The sequence below is a fragment of the Erinaceus europaeus genome, chromosome 3 (genome assembly GCF_950295315.1).
Source record: "Erinaceus europaeus chromosome 3, mEriEur2.1, whole genome shotgun sequence".
Lineage (NCBI taxonomy): Eukaryota > Metazoa > Chordata > Mammalia > Eulipotyphla > Erinaceidae > Erinaceus > Erinaceus europaeus.
Genome location: NC_080164.1, coordinates 183,801,658 through 183,820,685, shown reverse-complemented (window position 1 = coordinate 183,820,685; position 19,028 = coordinate 183,801,658). Strand labels below are relative to the sequence as shown.

Genomic DNA, 19,028 nt, shown 5'->3' with positions numbered 1-19,028 from the left:
TGAGGCCGCGGGAGGCGTCCTCGTCCCAGCAGGCCCAGGGCTGGGGTGACAAGGGGCAGAGCGCGGCTGGCTCGTGCCCTCTCCCCGCCCCGGTGACCCCCAGTGGTGACCCCACCTGTCCCCAGCCCCCCGACAGCGGGCCCCCGCCGCTGCCCACGTCCTCGCTCCCGGAGGGCTACTACGAGGAGGCCGTGCCGCTGAGCCCCGGGAAGGCGCCCGAGTACATCACGTCCAGTGAGTGGGGGCGGGGGCGGGGTGCAGGGTGCAGGGTGGGGGCAGGGTGCAGGGGTCCAGGGTGGAGGCAGGGTGCAGGGGTGCAGGGTGAGGGACGGGGTGCAGGGGTCCAGGGTGAGGGGCAGGGTGCAGGGGTCCAGGGTGAGGGGCAGGGTGCAGGGGCCCAGGGTGGGGGATCAGGGGGGTGCTGGGTGCAGGAGCCCTGGGTGGGGGCCCAGGGTGGGGTCCGGGGCAGGGTGCAGGGGTGAGGCCAGGAGCACTGCGGGTGTCCCTGGGGTGTGGTCCTCAGCCCTCTCTGGAGGACGTCCTTAGGTGCAGGCTTGCGGTGGCTGCTCCACGTGCAGAGGGTGCCTGTGTGTGTTCTCTGCCTGTCTCTCTCTCCCTGTCTCTCTCTGTCTCTCTCTCCCCTCTGCCCGTCTCCCTCTGCCCCTCTCTCCCTGTCTCTCTGTCTCTCTCTGCCCGTCTCTCCCTCTGTCTCTCTCTCCCTGTCTCTCTCTCTCTATCTCTCCCCTCTGCCCGTCTCCCTCTGCCCCTCTCTCCCTGTCTCTCCCTGTCTCTCTCTGCCCGTCTCTCCCTCTGTCTCTCTCTCCCTGTCTCTCTATCTCTCCCCTCTGCCCGTCTCCCTCTGCCCCTCTCTCCCTGTCTCTCTCTGTCTCTCTCTGCCCGTCTCTCCCTCTGCCCCTCTCTCCCTGTCTCTCTCTGTCTCTCTCTGCCCGTCTCTCCCTCTGTCTCTCTCTCCCTGTCTCTCTCTGTCTCTCTCTGCCCGTCTCTCCCTCTGTCTCTCTCTCCCTGTCTCTCTCTCTCTCTATCTCTCCCCTCTGCCCGTCTCTCCCTCTGCCCCTCTCTCCCTGTCTCTCTCTGTCTCTCTCTGCCCGTCTCTCCCTCTGTCTCTCTCTCCCTGTCTCTCTCTCTCTCTATCTCTCCCCTCTGCCCGTCTCCCTCTGCCCCTCTCTCCCTGTCTCTCTCTGTCTCTCTCTGCCCGTCTCTCCCTCTGTCTCTCTCTCCCTGTCTCTCTCTGTCTCTCTCTGCCCGTCTCTCCCTCTGCCCCTCTCTCCCTGTCTCTCTATCTCTCCCCTCTGCCCGTCTCCCTCTGCCCCTCTCTCCCTGTCTCTCTCTGTCTCTCTCTGCCCGTCTCTCCCTCTGTCTCTCTCTCCCTGTCTCTCTCTCTCTCTATCTCTCCCCTCTGCCCGTCTCCCTCTGTCCCTCTCTCCCTGTCTCTCTCTGTCTCTCTCTGCCCATCTCTCCCTCTGTCTCTCCCCTCTTCCTGTCTCTCCCTCTGTCTCTCTCTCCCTGTCTCTCTCTGTCTCTCTCTGCCCATCTCTCCCTCTGTCTCTCCCCTCTTCCTGTCTCTCCCTCTGTCTCTCCCCTCTGCCCGTCTCCCTCTGTCTCTCCCCTCTGCCCATCTCCCTCTGTCTCTCCCCTCTGCCCGTCTCTCTCTGTCTCTCCCCTCTGCCCGTCTCTCCCTCTGTCTCTCCCTTCTTCCCATCTCTCTCTGTCTCTCCCCCTTCCCATCTCTCCCTCTGTCTCTCCCTCTGTCCGTCTCTCTCTCTGTCTCTCCCCCTTCCCGTCTCTCCCTCTGTCTCTCCCTCTGTCTCTCCCCTCTCTGCCCTGGCACCGGGAGGGAGCTGCAGGGCTGAGGGTGGTGCCCGCAGCGGGCGGGGTGGGCAGTGTAGCTGGCAGAGTGGAGGAGCTTCTTGCCCACCGGCCCGGCCCAGGTCTGAGGCGACTCTGGTCTCCTGATGAGCGTTTCCCAGCACTCAGGGCAGAACCCCGGCCGCCAGAAAGACCCCTCCTCCCCGCCGTCCTCCCTCCCTGCCTCCCGCTCCTCCCTCCGTCCCTCCCCGCAGATTACGACTCCGACGCCATGAGCAGCTCCTACGAGTCCTACGACGACGACGAGGAGGAGGAGAAGGGGAAGAAGGCCCGGCACCAGTGGCCCTCGGAGGAGGCGGCCATGGAGCTGGTCAGGGACGCCCGGATCTGCGCCTTCCTGCTGAGGAAGAAGCGTTTCGGCCAGTGGACCAAGCTGCTGTGCGTGGTCAAGGACACCAAGCTGCTGGTGAGCGGCGACCTGCCTTCCGCCGAGCTGGGCGTCCCCGTCCCCCTGATGTGTGTCACCCAGTCGCCCCGACGTGTGTCCCCTGTCCCCCTGATGTGTTGTCCCCTGTCCCCCTGACGTGTGTCCCCCTGACGTGTTGTCCCCTGTCCCCCTGACGTGTTGTCCCGTCCCCCTGACATGTTGTCCCCTGTCCCCGACGTGTGTCCCCCTGTCCCCCTGACGTGTTGTCCCCCATCCCCCTGACGTGTTGTCCCCGTCCCCCTGACGTGTTGTCCCCCGTCCCCCTGACGTGTTGTCCCCTGTCCCCCTGATGTGTTGTCCCCTGTCCCCCTGACATGTTGTCCCCTGTCCCCCTGATGTGTGTACCCCTGTCTCCCTGACGTGTTGTCCCCCGTCCCCCTGACGTGTGTCCCCCTGACGTGTTGTCCCCTGTCCCCCTGACATGTTGTCCCCCGTCCCCCTGATGTGTTGTCCCCCGTCCCCCTGACGTGTTGTCCCCCGTCCCCCTGATGTGTGTCCCCCTGTCCCCCTGACATGTGTCCCCTGTCCCCCTGACTTGTTGTCCCCCTGTCCCTCTGACGTGTGTCCCCTGTCCCCCTGACGTGTGTCCCCTGTCCCCCTGACGTGTGTCCCCTGTCTCCCTGACGTGTGTCCCCGGTCCCCCTGACGTGTGTCCCCGGTCCCCCTGACGTGTGGTCCCCCTGTCCCCCTGACTTGTTGTCCCCCTGTCCCGCTGACGTGTTGTCCCCTGTCCCCCTGACGTGTTGTCCCCCTGTCCCCCTGACGTGTGTCCCCTGTCCCCCTGACGTGTGTCCCCTGTCCCCCTGACGTGTGGTCCCCCTGTCCCCCTGACGTGTGTCCCCGGTCCCCCTGACGTGTGTCCCCTGTCCCCCTGACTTGTGTCCCCTGTCCCCCTGACGTGTGTCCCCGGTCCCCCTGATGTGTGTCCCCTGTCCCCCTGACTTGTTGTCCCCCTGTCCCCCTGACGTGTTGTCCCCCGTCCCCCTGACGTGTTGTCCCCCGTCCTCCTGACGTGTTGTCCCCTGTCCCCCTGACGTGTGTCCCCCTGACGTGTTGTCCCCTGTCCCCCTGACATGTGTCCCCCTGTCCCCCTGACGTGTTGTCCCCTGTCCCCCTGACGTGTTGTCCCCCGTCCCCCTGACGTGTGTCCCCCCGTCGCCCCGATGTGTGTCCCCCTGTCCCCTGATGTGTGTCCCCTGTCCCCCTGACGTGTTTGTCCCCTGTCCCCCTGACGTGTTGACCCTGTCCCCCTGACGTGTGTCCCCGGTCCCCCTGACGTGTGGTCCCCCTGTCCCCTTGACTTGTTGTCCCCCTGTCCCCCTGACGTGTGTCCCCTGTCCCCCTGACGTGTGTCCCCCTGTCCCCCTGACATGTGTCCCCTGTCCCCCTGACTTGTTGTCCCCCTGTCCCTCTGACGTGTGTCCCCTGTCCCCCTGACGTGTGTCCCCTGTCCCCCTGACGTGTGTCCCCTGTCTCCCTGACGTGTGTCCCCGGTCCCCCTGACGTGTGTCCCCGGTCCCCCTGACGTGTGGTCCCCCTGTCCCCCTGACTTGTTGTCCCCCTGTCCCGCTGACGTGTTGTCCCCCTGTCCCGCTGACGTGTTGTCCCCTGTCCCCCTGACGTGTTGTCCCCCTGTCCCCCTGACGTGTGTCCCCTGTCCCCCTGACGTGTGTCCCCTGTCCCCCTGACTTGTTGTCCCCCTGTCCCCCTGACGTGTTGTCCCCCGTCCCCCTGACGTGTTGTCCCCCGTCCTCCTGACGTGTTGTCCCCTGTCCCCCTGACGTGTGTCCCCCTGACGTGTTGTCCCCTGTCCCCCTGACATGTGTCCCCCTGTCCCCCTGACGTGTTGTCCCCTGTCCCCCTGACGTGTTGTCCCCCGTCCCCCTGACGTGTGTCCCCCCGTCGCCCCGATGTGTGTCCCCCTGTCCCCTGATGTGTGTCCCCTGTCCCCCTGACGTGTTTGTCCCCTGTCCCCCTGACGTGTTGACCCTGTCCCCCTGACGTGTGTCCCCGGTCCCCCTGACGTGTGGTCCCCCTGTCCCCTTGACTTGTTGTCCCCCTGTCCCCCTGACGTGTGTCCCCTGTCCCCCTGACGTGTGTCCCCTGTCCCCCTGACGTGTGGTCCCCCTGTCCCCCTGACGTGTTGTCCCCCTGTCCCCCTGACGTGTGTCCCCTGTCCCCTGTCCCCCTGACATGTGGTCCCCCTGTCCCCAGTGCTACAAGAGCTCCAAGGACCAGCAGCCGCAGATGGAGCTGCCCCTGCCGGGCTGCGGCGTCACCTACGTGCCCAAGGACGGCAAGAAGAAGAAGCACGAGCTGAAGGTGGCGCCGCCGGGCGCGGACCCCCTGGTGCTGGCCGTGCAGAGCCGCGAGCAGGCCGAGCAGTGGCTCAAGGTCAGTGCCGTGGGCGCCCTCAACTCGGCCGCGTCTGGGCCTCCCGGCCCCGCCAGCGTGTCGGGGGGAGGCCGGTGGTCTGCGGGGCGGGTGTTGGCGCGTGGGCACGGCCTCGAGGGTCCCTGGCGGCGTCTGCCGAGCGGCCTCGCCGTCCCGCACCCGGACCCCAGACCCCAGACCCCAGACCCTCCTTCCCAGAGTCCTTCGCTGTGGTGCAGGACACCAGACCTGGTGCAGGCCTGCTTGTGTTCCCCTTCTGTTCCGCCTGCCTCCCTCCCTCCCTCCCTCCCTTTCTTGACATCAGCACATTTTGTTAGACCATCGCCGCGAGTGCAGTGAGAGCTGAGAGGCCGGCAGACACACGAGTCAGCCCACTGCTCCGTCTCCCGACTTGCGTCTGCTCAGAGCGCGGCATCTGCGCCCGGCGAGTCAACAGCAGGGCCTGTTGCCCGACTCTCTACCTGAGGGGCGACTTTTCAGGGAGTGCCTGGAATTTTCAGGACCATCTCCTTTCTTTTTTCTTTTTCTTTTTTATTTTATTTTATTTTTTTTTCCTCCTCCAGGCTTATTGCTGGGCTCGGTGCCTGCACCATGAATCCACCGCTCCTGGAGGCCATTTTTTCCCCCCCTTTTGTTGCCCTTGTTGTAGCTTCGTTGTGGTTATCATTATTATTATTGCCCTTGTTGACGCAATTCGTTGTTGGATAGGACAGAGAGAAATGGAGAGGAGGGGAAGACGGGGAGAGAAAGACAGACACCTGCAGACCTGCTTCACCGCCTAGGAAGCGACTCCCCTGCAGGTGGGGAGCCGGGGGCTCGAACCGGGATCCCTACGCTGATCCCTGCACTCTGCGTGCCACCTGCGCTTAACCCGCTGCGCTACCGCCCGGCTCCCAAGACTACATCTTTTAAGAATATTTCATCTATTCGTTTATTGGATAACTACAGACTGAGACAGGAGGAGAGAGGAGAGCCCTGCTCCACCACTCGTGAAGCCCCCCGCAGGTGGGGCAGGGGCTTGAACCCGCCCTTGTGCATGGGAACGGGGACCCTCAGCGCGCCCCACATGTCGCCCTTTTCAAGATCTGAACGGCCGCCGACGGAGAGGAAACCCACTCCCCGGGCCTCCCGCTTGCTCCAGGCAGCCCTGCTTCTGCTTTCTGTCCTCAGAGGTGGACAGCAGTCCCCCGCCCCACATGCCGCCTGCGGCCGCCCTCACCACAACCCCTGCCTGTCCTGGTGTGGGCGGCCCCACCTGGCTGCGTCACGGCCGGTCAGGACACCTGCCCTGGGGAGTCTCTGGGGTGGCGGTGAGAGACGCGTCCTCCCTCCTGGGAGTGGCTGCCTGGCCCCAGCCTCCCTCCCTCACTCCCCCCCGTGCTTCCCCCCTTCATGTGAACACGGGTTCAAGCCCAGATGGCACCCATTCCTGCTGGGTGACAGGTGGCAGTGCGCTCTGGGGACTGAGCACCCCCAGTGTGGGCCATCTGCAGACCCTGGGACCTTCACAGGGACCCCCCCACAGCCGCAGGGTGGATGGGTGGACGGACAAGGGAGACAGTCTGACTTTAGTGGATGACTGGGTGAATGGTGAGTGAGTGAGTGAGTAAGTGAGTGAATGAAGGAGTGAGTGAATGAGTGAGTGAGTGAGTGAGTGAATTAGTGAGTGAGTGAATGAGTGAGAGAATGAATGAGTGAGTGGGTGAGTGAATGAATGAATGAGTGAGTGAGTGAATGAGTGAATGAGTGAGTGAGGGTTTGAATGAGTGAATGAGTGAGTGAGGGAATGAGTGAGTGAGTGAGTGAATGAGTGAGTGAGTGAATGAGTGAGAGAATGAGTGAACGAGTGAATGAGTGAATGAATGAGTGAATGAGTGAGGGTTTGAATGAGTGAGTGAGTGAATGAGTGAGTGAATGAGTGAGTGAGGGTTTGAATGAGTGAGTGAATGAGTGAGTGAGTGAATGAGTGAGTGAGTGCAGAAGGAAGCCCCTGGTGTGATGGGACTCACCTTGGGGTGCCCTCCTCCCACCTCCTCTGCCCCCTCCCTTCGCTCGCTCATCCTGGGGCTGGCTGCCCAGTGGGCTCAGCACCGCCCCCGCCCCCGCCCCTGCAGGTCATCAGGGAGGTGTGCAGCAGCCCCCCGGACCCCGAGTGCCCCCCGCCCTCCAGCCCCCCGGTGCACAAGACGGAACTGGAGAAGGTGAGGACCCCTCCCGCATTGGGGCCCAGGGTGTGGGGACGGCCTGGGGAGCCCGGCCTGGGGGCCACACCCGCCTGCGGCTTCCTCCTGGGGGGTCTCGCCCCTGGGTGCCGCCCGCAGGGTGGCACACTGCCCGGTGAGCTGTCTCCCCGGCCCTCCTGGTCTGTTTTAAGAGAGGAACAGCAAGCTCGCAAGGCCTGCACCCTGGTGCTGTGCTGTCTCCCGCCCCAGCACCCTGCCCGAGTCCCTGAGAATGACCAGCCCCCCGTCCCCCCCAGAAGCTGTCCTCCGAGAGACCCAGCTCTGACGGGGAGGGCGCCCCGGAGAACGGACTGACCGCCTGCAACGGGAAGGGGCAAGGTGAGACCTGGGCGCCCCCGGCCGCCGGAACCCCCACCCAGCTCAGCCCCTGCCCTGCGCCTTTAAGATGAGGATGCTACTTTGTGTGTGGGGAGTGTTGTTATTTTCGGAAACCCGCTGAGCTCTGGCTGGTGGGGCCTCGGAGCCTCAGGCAGGAGAGTGTCTTTGCAGAATTATTATTATTGTTGTTGTTGTTGTTGTTTCCCCAGAGCCATGCTGAGCTCTGGCTGGTGGGGCTGGGGGTTGAACTTGGAGCCTCAGGCAGGAGAGTGTCTTTGCAGAATTATTATTGTTTGTTGTTGTTGTTTCCCCAGAGCCCTGCTGAGCTCTGGCTGGTGGGGCTGGGGGTTGAACCCGGGGCCTCGGAGCCTCAGGCAGGAGAGGCTTTGCAGACCCTGTGCCGTCTGCCCATCTTTGCAGAAACTGTTGTCAAGAAAGAGCGCCCCCGCCCCCCCCCCCCCCCGCACTGTCCCGTGAGGTGCCTCCCGCCGGGTGACAGTCATGGAGGGCGGGTGTGGGCGGCCTGGGTGGAGGCCCCGTCCCTCCTCATCCCGTCCCCAGTCCCCAGAGCCGGCAGAGAGCCACCCGCACCCCACAGCTGGCCCGGCTTGGTGCCAGGGCCGCCCGGCCGCCGCCCTCCTCGCCCTCCTCGTGGTGATGGTGGTGGTGGTGATGGTGGTGATGATGATGGTGATGGTGGTAGTGATGGTGATGGTGGTGGTGATGGTGATGATGGTGGTGATGATGGTGGTGGTGGTGGTGATGGTGGTGATGATGTAGATAGTGATGATGATGGTGATGATGGTGATGATGATGGTGATGATGGTTGCTGGGATAGCCTGAGGGTACTTCTTCCCGAGCTAGTTCTCTCTGGCTTGGAGAGAACTCAACTGGAGCCGATCTAGGCTGCTGCGTGGGAGAGGGATCAGGAACTCGTGCCGCACTAACTTCCGCAGGAGATACACTCTGGAACTCTCGGAGCCGGAAAGCAATTTCCAAGTGTCTTTAATCAGAAGAGCAGCTGTTCTTATACTCTCCAAGTAGGGTGGAAACAGGATGTGACATAGAGAGGGTGGAGAGAAAAGTGACTGGTGAAAATCAGAGTGTGACAAGGAGGGGGCAGAACAGGCGAGAATCCTATCACGGAACCTCCAATGCCCTGGAGGGAGTGCTTTATGTAAATGTAAAAGTGATTTATGTAAATAGACCAAAGCTTTGAATGGGATCAGTAAATCCCTGTATAGGCATATGGTTAAGCAGAAGCCAGGGGGAGGTGGCATACTACCCAACAGATGGTGATGATGATGGTGATGATGATGGTGATGATGGTGGTGATGGTGGTGATGATGGTGGTGGTGGTGATGATGATGATGGTGGTGGTGGTGGTGGTGGTGATGGTGGTGGTGATAGTGATGATAGTGGTGATGATGATGGTGATGATGATGGTGATGATGATGGTGATGATGATGGTGATGGTGGTGATGGTGATGATGATGGTGGTGATGATGGTGGTGATGGTGATGATGGTGATGATGGTGGTGATGGTGATGATGATGGTGATGGTGGTGATGGTGATGATGATGGTGGTGATGGTGATGGTGATGGTGATGGTGGTGATGATGGTGGTGATGGTGATGATGATGGTGATGATGATGATGGTTATCATGGTGGTGATGGTGTTGATGGTGTTGATGGTGATGGTGGTGATGGTGATGATGATGGTGATGGTGGTGGTGATAGTGATGGTGATGGTGATGGTGGTGGTGGTGGTGATGGTGGTGGTGGTGGTGGTGGTGATGGTGATGGTGGTGATGATGATGATGATGGTGATGATGGTGGTGATGGTGATGGTGGTGATGGTGATGATGATGGTGATGATGATGATGGTTATCATGGTGGTGATGGTGTTGATGGTGTTGATGGTGATGGTGGTGATGGTGATGATGATGGTGATGGTGGTGGTGATAGTGATGGTGATGGTGGTGGTGGTGGTGGTGGTGGTGGTGGTGGTGGTGATGGTGATGGTGATGGTGGTGGTGGTGGTGGTGGTGGTGGTGGTGGTGGTGGTGGTGGTGATGGTGATGATGGTGATGATGGTGATGGTGATGATGATGATGGGACTGGAGAGACAGCACAGGGCTCTACAAAGAGACCCTCGTGCCTGCGTCTCCCAGGCCCCAGGTCCCACCCTCAGCACCACTGTCAGCCAGGGCTCTGGGAATCTTGACAGTTTTAACATTTCCCACCATTTGCTCGTTGTTTGTGGGGCACTGGGCCATGAGCCCAGGGCGTCTGTGTGTGCGTGTGTGAGTGTGTGTGACGGCCTGCGGCGGCCGCCCACCCCCGGCCCCTCAGAGAGCAGCGGGGACGCTCAGAGACAGAGGTCACACGCTCAGAGACAGAGGTCACATGCTCAGAGACAGAGGTCACACGCTCAGAGACAGAGGTCACACGCTCAGAGACAGAAGTCACACGCGGCTTCCAGCAGAGCTGGGGCTCGAACCCAAGGCCTCACTCGGGCGATGTGTGTGTTGCCTCAGGTGAGTTGCCTCCCTGGCCTGTGGGCATTTGAGAGCAGTGTGGTGTGAGCCTCAGCACCACTTGGGAGGCTCCAGGGCGCCGAGGGAAGCTCTGAGCTGCCGTCCTTGTCCCGGTCCCTGTCCCCTCTATGCCCCTGCTCCTGTCCCCTTCATGTCCCTGTCCCCTCTGTGTCCCCATCCCTGTCCCCCTCCCTGTCCCCGTCCACTCCCTCCCCGCCAGGCAGCTCCCCCGGCCACCCATAGGGACCCCACCATGTCCCATGTGACCGTGGGTCAGCGCCCCCCCCTGTGCTGAGGGTCAGCCCTGCCGTCCCCACAGTGAAGAGGAAGAAGAACCCCAAGGCGGACCCCAAGGCGGCAGCGGCCAAGGCCCCGGGCAGGAAGATCACGCAGATCATGGGGCTCAGCAAGAAGAAGCCGTCGGAGGAGCAGACGTCGTCGGCCGAGGAGGACGTGCCCACCTGTGGTGAGACAGCCCCTGAGACCCCCGCCCGGACCCCAGACCCCAGACCCCACCGGGCGGAGGTGGGGGCGGCGCCACTGTAGCCAGCGCACGGAGACTCGCAGCTGCCGGGAGGCCCCGTCCCGGGACCTGGAACCCGGTCGGCGTGGCTGGCCCAGCCGGGAACCGACCCCGCGGCTGCCCGGGTCCGACGTGCGACGGGCAGCATCCGGGATTCAAGAGCGTGTCCTCAAGGGCGACCCCAGAGGCCTGCATGGAGTCCCCACTCCGGTGTCTCTTGAGGGGAGACGGGAGAGACGGGCCTCAGGGCTGGAGGGAGGGAGCCACTCTGTGTGGGTTGTCGGTCACCCCTGGGATCCCGCTCCGGACTCCACTAGTGGCAGGACAGAGAGAAACGGAGAAGGGAGACAGAGACAGAGACCCCTGCAGCCCTGCTACACCGCTTGTCCCCCTGCAGGTGGGGACCAGGGACTCGAACCCGGCTCCTTGTGCGCTGTCCTATGTGCTCTACCCAGCAGGCCACCGCCCAGCCCTCAGGATCCTCTCTCTCTCTCTCCTTTCTTTTTTTTCCCCTCCAGGGTTGTCGCGGCGGCTCGGTGCCGCCGGCATTACCAGTCCACTGCTCCTGGAGGCCATTTCTCCTGTTTAATTTTTCTTTCTATTTTATCTAAAAGGACAGAGGGAAATTGAGAAGGGAGGAGAGACAGAGAGACCCCTGCAGCCCTGCTCCACCACTTGTGAAGCTTCCCCCCTGCAGGTGGGGACCAGGGGCTTGAACCCGGGTCCTTGTGCCCTGTGATGTGAGCGCTCAACCAGGTGCGCCACCACCCGGTCCTCAGGCTGATCTCTCTCTCTCTCTCTCTCTCTCTCTCTCCCTCCATCCCTCTCTCCTCTCTGGGGCTCGGTGTCGACACTATGAACCCACTGCTCCTGGTGGCCACTGTTTCCATTTCATTGAACAGAACAGAGAGAAACTGAGAGAGGAGGGGGAGACAGAGGGAGAGAGACAGAGAGACATCTGCAGCCCTGCTCTCTGCTCATGAAGCCTCCCCCTGCAGGTGGGGACCGGGGCCCTGAACCCGGGTCCTTGCCGTAGTGATGTGTGCGCACAACCAGGCGCGCCACCTGCCCCCCAGCTGATCTTTACAGAGACAGAGAGAGGGAGAGACATTCCAGAGCACAGGGGACGTGGACCTGGATCACACACCTGGCACAGCGGCCCCTCGCCTCCCCCTTTCTCTGCGCCTGGGAAGGAAGGGGCCTGGGCTTCACATGTGTGTCTTCAGTCTGTGCTCAGAGCCGCCACAGTCCTGCCCCGCCGTCCACAGAGCTCCCCCCTCCGTCTGTGGTGCACTCAGGTGGTGCCTGGCCTCGAACCTAGGGCCTCACTGCCCCCCGCCCCTTGGCAGCCAGGGGCCACTGTGGGGCAGGGTGGTGCTTGTGGGGTCCCCCGGTGGGGGTGCTGAGGTCTGCCTGGGGACGGGAGTCGGGGTCAGAGGTCAGCAGTGGCCCCCCTCCCGGATCCCAGGGTCCCTCCTCTCAGCAGATCCACTGTGGGAGCTGCCAGGGGACACAGCCACCCCCTGAGATGCCCGGGCAGGGAGAGGGTGCACCTGCTCCGCCAGACTCCGGGCTCGAACCCCGGCACCACGTGGGACAACACTGGGCCGCCCTGGGGAGCTCCATGGGAGGAGGGGTAGTGCTGTGGGGTCTGTCTGCCCTCCGTCACCCCAAAGTGTGAGGAGGTTGGCCTAGTGTCACCTTGGGGCCGCGTGGCACTGTGCCACCCCCTCCCACCGACGGCTCTCCGTGTCACCAGGTCACCATCCTATCCCCTCCTCCTCCCCACGCGGCCACGTGTCCTGTCCCCTGGCCTGTCCCTTTGTCCCCATGTGTCTCCTCATCCCTGTCCCATCACAGCCCCGTCCCCAGTCCCCCGTCCCCCACCCCCTCAGCCTCCTCAGCCCCCCACCCCCATTCCCCACCCCTGTCCCCATCAGCCTCCTCAGCCCCCCACCCCACCCCCCGGCCTCCCAGTCCCCCGTCCCCCCTCAGCCTCCTCAGCCCCTGCCTGCCCCCACAGGCTACCTCAACGTGCTGACCAGTAGCCGCTGGCGTGAGCGCTGGTGCCGCGTGCGTGACCACAAGCTGCTGCTGCACAGGGAGCGCGCAGACCCCCGGACACACGTGGTGTCCATCCCTCTGCGCGGCTGCGAGGTCGCCCCCGGGCTGGACGCCCGCCACCCCCTCACCTTCCGCCTGCTGCGCCATGGCCAGGAGGTGGCCGTGCTGGAGGTGCGGGACTGGGGGTGGGGTACGCGGGGGGGACGGGGGACATGGGGGTGCAGGGGGTAGAGGGGGGGTGCAGAGGTCACGGGGGGATGGGACACGTGGTGGGGACCCAGGGGTGGGGGACATCAGGACGTGAGGACTCAGGGACATGGGGAGCTGGGGACACAAGGGCAGGGGACATTAGGGTCCTGGGGACATGGGGCAGGGGACATTAGGGACCTGGGGACACAGGGGGCATTAGGGACCTGGGGACTCGGGATATTAGGGTCCTGAGGACAGGGGACATTAGGGACCTGGGGACATGGGGCAGGGGACATTAGGGACCTGGGGACACAGGGCATTAGGGACCTGGGGACACAGGGGGCATTAGGGACCTGGGGACACAGGGGGCATTAGGGACCTGGGGACACAGGGGACATTAGGGACCTGGGGACACAGGGGGCATTAGGGACCTGAGGACATGGGACATTTGGGACCTGGGGACACGGGGCATTAGGGACCTGGGGACACAGGGGACATTAGGGACCTGGTGACACAGGGGGCATTAGGGACCTGGTGACACAGGGGGCATTAGGGACCTGGGGACACAGGGGACATTAGGGGCCTGGTGACACAGGAGGCATTAGGGACCTGGTGACACAGGGGGCATTAGGGACCTGGGGACACAGGGGACATTAGGGACCTGGGGATATGGGGCAGGGGACATGGGGACACAGGGGACATTAGGGACCTGGCAACACCGGGGACATTAGGGACCTGGGGACATGGGTAGAGGACATTAGGGACCTGGGGACATGTGGCAGGGGGCATTAGGGACCTGGGGACATGGGGCAGGGGGCATTAGGGACCTGTGGACACGGGGCCGTGGACATTATGGACCTGGGGACATGGGTCAGGGGACATTAGGGTCCTGGGGACATGGGGTAGGGGTCATTAGGGCTCTGGGGACAGGGGACATTAGGGTCCTGGGGACATGGGGCAGGGGGCATTAGGGACCTGGGGACACGGGACATTAGGGACCTGGGGACAGGGGACATTAGGGACCTGGGGACATGGGGCACGGGACATTAGGGACCTGCGTATATGGCGCTGGGAGCATTAGGGACCTGGGGACATGGGGCAGGGGTCATTCGGGACCTGGGGACAGGGGACATTAGGGTCCTGGGGACACAGGCAGCATTAGGGGACATTAGGCACCTGGGGACATGGGGCAGGGGACATTAGGGACCTGGGAACATAGGGGGACATTAGGGACCTGGGGACATGGGGCAGGTGGCATTAGGTACCTGGGGACACAGGGGGACATTAGGGACCTGGGGACATGGGGCAGGGGACATTAGGGTCCTGGGGACAGGGGACATTAGGGTTCTGGGGACATGGGGTAGGCGACATTAGGGTCCTGGGTACAGGGGACATTAGGGTCCTGGGGACATGGTGCAGGGGGCATTAGGGACCTGGGGACAAAGGGGACATTAGGGACTTGGGGAGAGGGGAAATTAGGGACCTGGGGTCATGGGGCAGGGGACAATAGGGACCTGGGGATATGGGGCAGGGGGCATTAGGGACCTGGGGACATGGGGAAGGTGGCATTAGGGACCTGGGGCCAGGGGGTATTAGGGACCTGGGGACAGGGGGCATTAGGGACCTGGGGACTGGGGACATTAGTGTCCTGGGGACATGGGGCAGGGGCATTAGGGATCTGGGGACATGGGGCAGGGGACATTAGGGACCTTTGGACACGGGGCCCGGGACATTAGGTACCTGGGGACATGTGACAGGGGACATTAGGGATCTGTGGACAGGGGCATATTATGGTCCTGGTGACTTGGGACAGAGGGCATTAGGGACCTGTGGACATGGGGCCTGGGACATTAGGTACCTGGGGACATGGGGCAGGGGTCATTAGGGACCTGGGGACAGGGGACATTAGGGTCATGGGGCAGGGGGCATTAGGGACCTGGGGACACGGGACATTAGGGGATATTAGGGACCTGGGGACATGGGGCAGGGAACATTAAGGACCTAGGGACATAGGGCCATATTAGGGACCTGGGGACATGGGGCAGGGGGCATTAGGGACCTGGGGATACAGGGGGACATTAGGGACCTGGGGACATGGGGCTGGGGGCATTAGGGACCTGGGGACATGGGGCAGGGGACATTAGGTACCTGGGGACACATGGGGACATTAGGTACCTGGGGACATGGGGCAGGGGGCATTAGCGACCTGGGGACTCAGGGGGACATTAGGGACCTGGGGACATGGGGCTGGGGGCATTAGGGACCTGGGGACACAGGGGGACATTAGATACCTGGGGACATGGGTCAGGGGGCATTAGGGACCTGGGGACACAGGGTTACATTAGGTATCTGGGGACATGGGGCAGGGGCATTAGGGACCTGGGGACATGAGGCAGGGGGCATTAGGGACCTGGGGACATGGGGCAGGGGACATTAGGGACCTGGGGACACAGGTGGACATTAGGTACCTGGGGACATGGGGCAGGGGGCATTAGGGACCTGGGGACATGGGACACCACAGGGGACCTGGGGACACCGGGCGCTTAGGAACAGCAGGGGCCTGGGGACACCAGGGCCTTGGGGACCCGGCGCCTCCTGGCTGAGGTCACGGCGCCCCCCAGGCCACCTCCTCTGAGGACATGGGCCGCTGGATCGGGATCCTGCTGGCAGAGACGGGCTCGAGCACTGACCCCGCGGCCCTGCACTACGATTACATTGACGTCGAGCTGTCGGCCAGCATCATCCAGACCGCCAAGCAGACCTTCTGGTGAGCCTCTCTCGCGGGCACCACAGCAGCCTCCGCCACCCCTGCAGTTCCCCCCATGCCACCCGCGGCGCCCCCATGTGGCGCCAGGGCTGAAGCCGGGCCTGCAGGGTGTTCGCGGCAGCTCTGTCCACACGTGCCTGCTATTCGCTTCCGACTCCCCCGTTCTCTGGGCCCCGTTTTTTATGCACTTATTAATTTTTATTATCTATATTTATTGGATAGAGACAGCCAGAAGTCGAGAGGGAAGGGGCAGACAGGGAGGGAGAGGGACAGAGAGGGACCTGCTGCCCTGCTTCACCACTGGCAAGACTTTCCCCTGCAGGTGGGGATGGGGGCTTGAACCCGGGTCCTTGCGCACTGTAACATGTGCACTCAGCCAGGAGATGCTTTGGTTACAGTAAAAAATTTCTCTAAGGGAGTCGGGCGGTGGCGCAGCGGGTTAAGCGCAGGTGGCGCAAAGCACAAGGACGGGCAGAAGGATCCCGGTTCGAGCCCCCGGCTCCCCACCTGCAGGGGAGTCGCTTCCCAGGCGGTGAAGCAGGTCTGCAGGTGTCTGTCTTTCTCTCCTCCTCTCTGTCTTCCCCTCCTCTCTGCATGTATCTCTGTCCTGTCCAACAACAACGACATCCATAACAACTACAACAACCATAAAACAACAAGGGCAACAAAAGGGGAAACAATGGCCTCCAGGAGCGGGGGGTTCGTAATGAAGGCATCAAGCCCCAGCAATCACCCTGGAGGCAAAAAAAAATTTCTTTATTATCTTTTTATTGGCTAGAGACAGCCAGAAATCAAGAGGGTAGGAAGAGAGAGACGCCTGCAGCCCTACTTCACTCGCCGAGTTTTCCCCCTGCAGGAGGGGCCGGGGCTGGAACCAGGTCCTTGTGCGCTGTGTGTAACGTGTGTGCTCAGCCCGGTGCGCCACCACGGCCCGGCCCTGCTTGCTTTCTTCCCTTTCCCTTTTGTTTTTCTTCCTGACAAGTTTGTGCTTCTCAGTCCCCCTGCCATGCCGGGGGCAGAACTGGCGGTCCGCCTCAGTCCCCTCCCGCCCCCACTCCAGGTCCACATAGAGCGGAGGCCACAGGCTGGTCTGGGGACAGTGGGGACCCTGCCCTGTGGGGAGGCCAGCAGAGGGCAGTGGAGTCCAGGAGTGGCTGCTTGGGTGGGGAGCAGCCTCACCCCAAGTTCCCTCGCTCAGGAATCGGGGTCCCAGCTCAGCAGACAGACAGACGTCCCCCAACTCCCCATCTCCTGTCCCCGGGGTCCCCGGCAGGAGGGGGTGGGGGGCTCTCCCCCGGGGGGGGGGGCACCGTGACCCTGTGGGTTCTGGCTCTGTGGGGAGGAAGTGGGGTCACACTGGGGCGTGTAGGCGTCGTCCAATGTCGGGGTGGGGGAGCGGGGAGATGGTGCCCCGGGAGCCTGGGGGCCTGCGGACGGGACTCGGGGCTCAGCCGTGTGGAGACCCCCGGAAGGCCGAGGGACCCAGCTATCTATCTCCTGGGGCCGGGACCCCCGTCCCGTCGGGGGCGCCCCGTGCCCTGACGCCCGTCTCCTGCAGCTTCATGAACAGACGCGGCACGTGCTCCAGCCCCTACCTGGGAGGCGCCCCCAACGGCTACGCGCACCCCAGCAGCGCAGCCCTGCACTACGACGACGTCCCCTGCGTCAACGGCTCCGTGAGTGTCCCTTGCGGGACTGACCGGCCCCGTCCCGGCTTCCCGCCTGCTCTCAGCCCCCCACCCCCGGCTGGGCAGGTGGCAGGGCCCCACTGTGCCCGGCTGGCAGGGGATGAGCCCCCCAGGAGCAGAGAAGGCTGCCGCCACGGGGCGGGCGTAACCTGCCTGAATCCAGCACAGCGGGGCCTGGACTCCCTCCTCCCCCTCCTCCTCCCTCTTCCTCCTCCTCCCTCCCCTCCTGCTTCCTCTCCCTGTCTCTGCCTTCTCTTTTCTTCTTTCTTTATTGGATAGTGCAGAGGAAACTTGGAGGGGGGCCGGATGGTAGAGGGAGAGACCTGCAGCCCCGCTTCAGTGTGAGCTGTCTCTCCGGTAGGTGGGGAGCGGGGGCTCGAACCCAGGTCCTCGCACGTGGTGATGTGTGCGCCCAGTCCGGCGCGCCACCACCGCCTCCTTTCCCCCCCTCCCTCCATCTCTGCACCCTGTCTTGCTCCCTCCTTTTCTCTGCATTTTGTTGTGTGACTGGCAGGGCTGCAGGCCGACACCCCACGAGGCTGTACCCACTCTGCCTCCCAGAGGAACCTGGGCCGGGAGACACTGAGAGACAGCCCCTCTCCTTTCATTTTGCTTTCTGTTTGTTTTCCAAGTGCCTGTGTCAGACCCGCACAGCTGCCTTTTGTCTCTGTCTTTTCACTAAGCACCGGGTCACCCACCCGCAGCCCCTTCCCCCCCCCCCCCGCAGTTCCATCCCTGCAGTCCCCAGCCTTCCTAATCTGCCCTCCTGCCTGCCCTGCCCTCCCTCCCTCCCTCCCTCCCTCTTTCACATGGGGAGTGTCCAGCAGTGGGTGGGACTAATGTGTCCAGTGCAGCATGGGGGGGGGAACGTGGGCATACAGTCCTGCAGACACCTGACCCCTGCGGGGTCAGCCACCTGGATGGGGTCAGACACCAGGACACAGGGTCAGTCACCAGGACACAGGGTCAGTCACCAGGACACGGGGTCAGCCACCAGGACACGGGGTCAGCCACCAGGACACGGGGTCAGTCACCAGGACACGGGGTCAGCCACCAGGACACGGGGTCAGCCACCAGGACACGGGGTCAGTCACCAGGACACGGGGTCAGTCACCAGGACACGGGGTCAGACACCAGGACACGGGGTCAGTCACCAGGACACGGGGTCAGTCACCAGGACACGGGGTCAGCCACCAGGACACGGGGTCAGACACCAGGACACGGGGTCAGTCACCAGGACACGGGGTCAGTCACCAGGACACGGGGTCAGCCACATGGACACGGGGTCAGCCACCAGGACACGGGGTCAGCCACCAGGACACGGGGTCAGCCACCAGGACACGGGGTCAGTCACCAGGACACGGGGTCAGTCACCAGGACACGGGGTCAGACACGAGGACACGGGGTCAGTCACCAGGACACGGGGTCAGCCACCAGGACACGGGGTCAGCCACCAGGACACGGGGTCAGCCACCAGGACACGGGGTCAGTCACCAGGACACGGGGTCAGTCACCAGGACACGGGGTCAGCCACATGGACACGGGGTCAGCCACATGGACACGGGGTCAGTCACCAGGACACGGGGTCAGTCACCAGGACATGGGGTCAGTCACCAAACACGGGGTCAGCCACCAGGACACGGGGTCAGCCACGTGGACACGGGGTCAGACACCAGGACACGGGGTCAGTCACCAGGACACGGGGTCAGCCACCAGGACACGGGGTCAGACACCAGGACACGGGGTCAGACACCAGGACACGGGGTCAGTCACCAGGACACGGGGTCAGTCACCAGGACACGGGGTCAGTCACCTGGACACAGTGTCAGCCACCTGGATGAGGTCAGTCACCAGAACACAGTCACCCAGCAGGGCTGTCATGCGAATCAACCACATTCAGCCAGGAGTCAGTGAGTTTGCCTTCCTCTCAGCCGCCAGGGGGCCACCGTGGAGGGTGCCATGCACACCCAGCGGGCACCTAGTGTGTG

General features: G+C 63.2%; 1 protein-coding gene across 4 annotated transcripts in view; it reads left to right on the top strand.

Moving 5' to 3' along the window:
* AFAP1 (actin filament associated protein 1) overlaps positions 1-19,028 on the top strand; it is a 45,545-nt gene that overhangs the window by 19,032 nt on the left and 7,485 nt on the right. For 3 of the 4 annotated variants that reach the window (XM_007536803.3, XM_060188525.1, XM_060188526.1), the window contains exons 4-12: positions 126-234; positions 2,082-2,293; positions 4,529-4,708; positions 6,823-6,909; positions 7,188-7,269; positions 10,129-10,275; positions 12,356-12,567; positions 15,207-15,352; positions 16,911-17,028. In XM_007536803.3, coding sequence (XP_007536865.1) covers positions 126-234; positions 2,082-2,293; positions 4,529-4,708; positions 6,823-6,909; positions 7,188-7,269; positions 10,129-10,275; positions 12,356-12,567; positions 15,207-15,352; positions 16,911-17,028 — 1,293 coding nt within the window. The remainder of the gene's footprint in view (positions 1-125; positions 235-2,081; positions 2,294-4,528; positions 4,709-6,822; positions 6,910-7,187; positions 7,270-10,128; positions 10,276-12,355; positions 12,568-15,206; positions 15,353-16,910; positions 17,029-19,028) is intronic. The other variant, XM_060188527.1, reaches the window with a different exon arrangement.